This window comes from Staurois parvus, unplaced genomic scaffold, assembly GCF_062004578.1.
Source record: "Staurois parvus isolate SC_StPar_1 unplaced genomic scaffold, SC_StPar_1.0 ptg000609l, whole genome shotgun sequence".
Classification (NCBI taxonomy): Eukaryota; Metazoa; Chordata; class Amphibia; order Anura; family Ranidae; genus Staurois; species Staurois parvus.
In genome coordinates this window covers 1161333-1165084 of record NW_028318405.1, presented here as the reverse complement: position 1 = coordinate 1165084, position 3752 = coordinate 1161333, and the positions used below count along the sequence as shown (strand labels likewise).

At 40.6% G+C, this 3752-nt stretch overlaps 1 protein-coding gene across 1 annotated transcript; it reads right to left on the bottom strand.

Annotated features, from left to right (window-relative positions):
• Window positions 1-548: 548 nt before the first annotated feature.
• Window positions 549-1498, bottom strand: LOC149449655 (olfactory receptor 5J3-like). Its single transcript, XM_089692982.1, has one exon. It carries the CDS (start codon window positions 1488-1490, stop codon window positions 549-551), a length of 942 nt encoding a protein of 313 aa, XP_089549108.1. The 5' UTR covers window positions 1491-1498.
• Between the last annotated feature and the right edge of the window lie 2254 nt (window positions 1499-3752).

Sequence of the window (3752 nt, the reverse complement as noted above, 5' to 3'; positions counted from 1 at the left end):
CTTACCACCCAGGCCATTTGGAGTGACAGCATCCACTAGGACCATATAGGGGGACCTCTTTGAGGATAAGGACAACTTACCTCGGATCCGATAGAGGAAAGACCACCCATCACCTGACATCAGGATAATTTTACACAAGGTGCATTTAATATGCGCATCCGGTGAGTGTGCATTTCATTACCACCTCTACAGGGATATCAAAGTCACCTCAACTATTTATACTCACCTTGTATTTGGGACTACCCCATATCCTTTATTTTGTATCTATTTGATCCACTAAGGACTTTTGTATACCTATTGTTTACAAGCGCTGCACCTTTTACATATATTGTCTTTTCCATAGGTCATTGATACCTATCTCTTGTGCGTAGCAGCTTGGTGATTTTTACTAAGGCGCTTTTTACTACTTCTTGTACAATAAATCCTCATCGGTTTAGGCTGGGGTTCTACTTTAAATATTTTTCGAAGCCTGTGAGGAATATGCCATTCAACCATATCTTGGACTAGTGAGATTAAATTGTAACGGTATCACATATATCAAAATTTAATCACATATATTCATTATGACTCTTCTGCACTTGTTGTATGATGGCCTTTTTCACCTCTTGGTTCCTCAAACTGTAGATGAGAGGATTTAGCATTGGAGTGACCACGGCGTAGAAGACAGAGGCCACTTTTTCTTGCTGCTTAAGCGAACTGCTAGATGGAGGTAAGTAATTGAGGTAAATTGTTGAATAAAAGATGGTAGCACATGTAAGATGGGAGGAGCAGGTGCTAAATGCTTTTCTCCGGCCAGCTGCAGAGTTTATTCGTAGGATGGAAGAAATGATGAGGGTGTAAGAGGCCAGGATGATCGTCATTGAACTTAAGCTCAATAAACACACAAAGAAAAGGGTGACGATGGTGCAGGTGCGGGTTTCAGAACAAGACAACCTGACTAGTGGAGGAATGTCGCAGTAGAAGTGGTCTATGAGGTTGGATTCACAGAAATCAAGACTGAATAGACTGATGGTCTGCGCAATCGAGTGCAGAAATCCAATGGAGAAAGTGAGAAGGACAAGATGGAGACATTTCTTCTTCGTCATTATTAGGATATAATGGAGAGGGTGGCAGATAGCGACGTATCGGTCGTATGCCATGATGGACAGGACAAGGACTTCTGTACCTATCATTGCAGCGAAAAAGTAGAATTGAAGGGCGCAGCCAATGAACGTGATTAATTTTTTGTCAGACTTGAGGTCGGACAACATTTTAGGAGTAATGACTGAGGAGTAGAAGAGGTCCACCACAGACAAATAACTCAAGAAGTAGTACATTGGAGTGTGAAGGCTGGGCGAGATGTAAACCATTGTCATTATCCCAAAATTTCCACATATGGTGACCATGTAAACCAGTAAAAAGAACACGAAGAGGAATGGAATGAGTTCTTTATCATCAGATAGACCAGAAAACTTAAACACAGAAACTTGGGTGTTGTTTTTCAGATTCATAAGATCTTTTACTGTGAAACAGTGGAAATAAAAATCTCATTTATCTATTCTATAATAAATGCATGACTGTTCTACAAGTTGGTTATGGTTGCTCTAGTATAATGCGGTCTTAAAGGAGATTTCTGCTATGAAAACCAAAAAAGATGCATCATGTTTCATCGTGTAAGCCTGCACCAGCCTCTCAAACTCTCCTGTCATGGCCAAACACAGGGCTATTATGACTGAAAAAGATCTGACACTTCTAGGTAGTGTCAAAACTTTCCACAAAGCTCCACCATTACAGATTTTTTATTGGCCAATCACTATGATGGGCTGCTTCATGTGCTAGTAGGAATGTGCAGGATGTAGGAATGGACAGGCAATGTATAAGCTTTGGATGTCAAGATAGCCTGGTATTTAGCCATGACAGCGCAGTTTTGGAGGCTACAAGTCCCTGCACTTTATACAGTCATGGTCAAAAATCTTGTCCCCCCTGCATTTCTGTCAGATGATGCACCACTTCACCGAGAAAATTGTTGCAATTACAAATGTTTCGGCATTCCCATGTTTATTTCTTTTGTTTGCATTGGTATGACACAAAAACATGGAGAACCAAAAAGCCCAATCTGATACATTCCACACAAACCCCCCAAAATGGACTAGACAAAATTATTGGCACCCTCAATTTAATATTTGGTAGCAAATAACTGAAACCAATGGCTTCCTGTAATCATCAATGAGTTTCTTCCACCTCTCTACTGGAATTGTGGAGCACTCTTCTTTCGCCAACTGCTCCAAGTCTCTCAGATTGGAAGGGTTCCTTTTCCCAACTGCTGTTTTGAGATTTCTCCACAGGAGCTCTATGGGATTGAGATCTGGACTCATTGCTGGCCAGTTCAGTTCTCTCCAGCGCTTTGTCTGAAACCATTTCTGGGGATTTTTGACGTGTGCTCTGGGTCATTGTCCTGCTGGAAGACCCATGACCTCTGACGGAGACCCAGTTTTCTGACACTGGGCCCTACATTGCACCCCAGAATTCTTTGGTAGTCTTCAGATTTCATGATGCTATGCACACGGTCAAGACATCCAGTGCCTGAAGCAGCAAAGCAACCCCAAAAAATCAGTTACCCAACCCACCATGTGTGACTGGAGGGACTGGATTCTTTTCTTTAAAAGCCTCATTTATTTTTCTGAAAACAGTAGAATGATGCGCTTTACCAAAAAGCTGTACTTTTGTTTCGTCTGTCCACAGCACATTCTCCTAAAAAGAGTTTGGCTTCCTCAAGTAAGTTTTGGCAAACTCCAATCTGGCTTTTTATGTTTCTGTGTCAGCAGTGGGGTCCTCCTGGCTCTCCTACCATGGCGTCCCTTTTTATTCAGATGGCAACATATAGTGTGAGCTGACACAGTTGTCCTCTGTGCCTTAAGGTCAGGTTGAATTTGTCTGGAAGTTGATCGAGGTTATTTAGCCACCATTCCAACAATCCATCATTGCAATCTTTGATCAACTTTTCTCTTTTGTCCACATCCAGGGAGATTAGCTACAGTGCCATGGGCTGTAAACTTCTTGACAACATTGCGCACAGTGGACACAGAAACATTAAGATCTGTTAACTGATACAGGTGAGTTTAATGACAAATTACAAGAACATCACAAACTTGGAATGCAATTATTTATCACAATTTTGAAAAGATGCCAATAATTGTGTCCATTTTTTTGGGTTTTGCGTGGAATATGTCAGATTTGGCTTTTTGTTTCTCCATTTTTTGTGTCATACCAATACAAACAAAAGAAATAAACAGTAGAATGCCAAAACATTTATAATTGCAGCATTTTTCTGGGCAAACTGGTGCATTATCTGGCAGAAATGCAGGGGGGAGGGGGCAATATTTTTGGCCATGACTGTACCTGCTTCAAATTTTATGTTTTTCATGAAGAGATTCCATTTGTTCACATATTCTTCTTAGGTTAAGCATCCAATAAGTTTTTTTTATCATTAGTGGTGGTTAACAATACGTTTGCCTATGTCTATATTCCATCTTTCAAAAGTCAACCCAATCTCATCTGAATAGTAAAAAAATGAATCGAACAAAAATGGCAAACTGGTTCTAGAAAGTTTCATACTTGATTGGAAAAATTAAGAAAATTGTGAATTTCTTAGAAGGGGCTGGGGGGGGTTTGGGGTAAATATCATAGTCCAGTAAGTGATGCATTTTTCGTGGTAGTAATTGAATATGAGACTTCTGACTGACTAAATCTGACATACGGCCTTATTCCCCCTC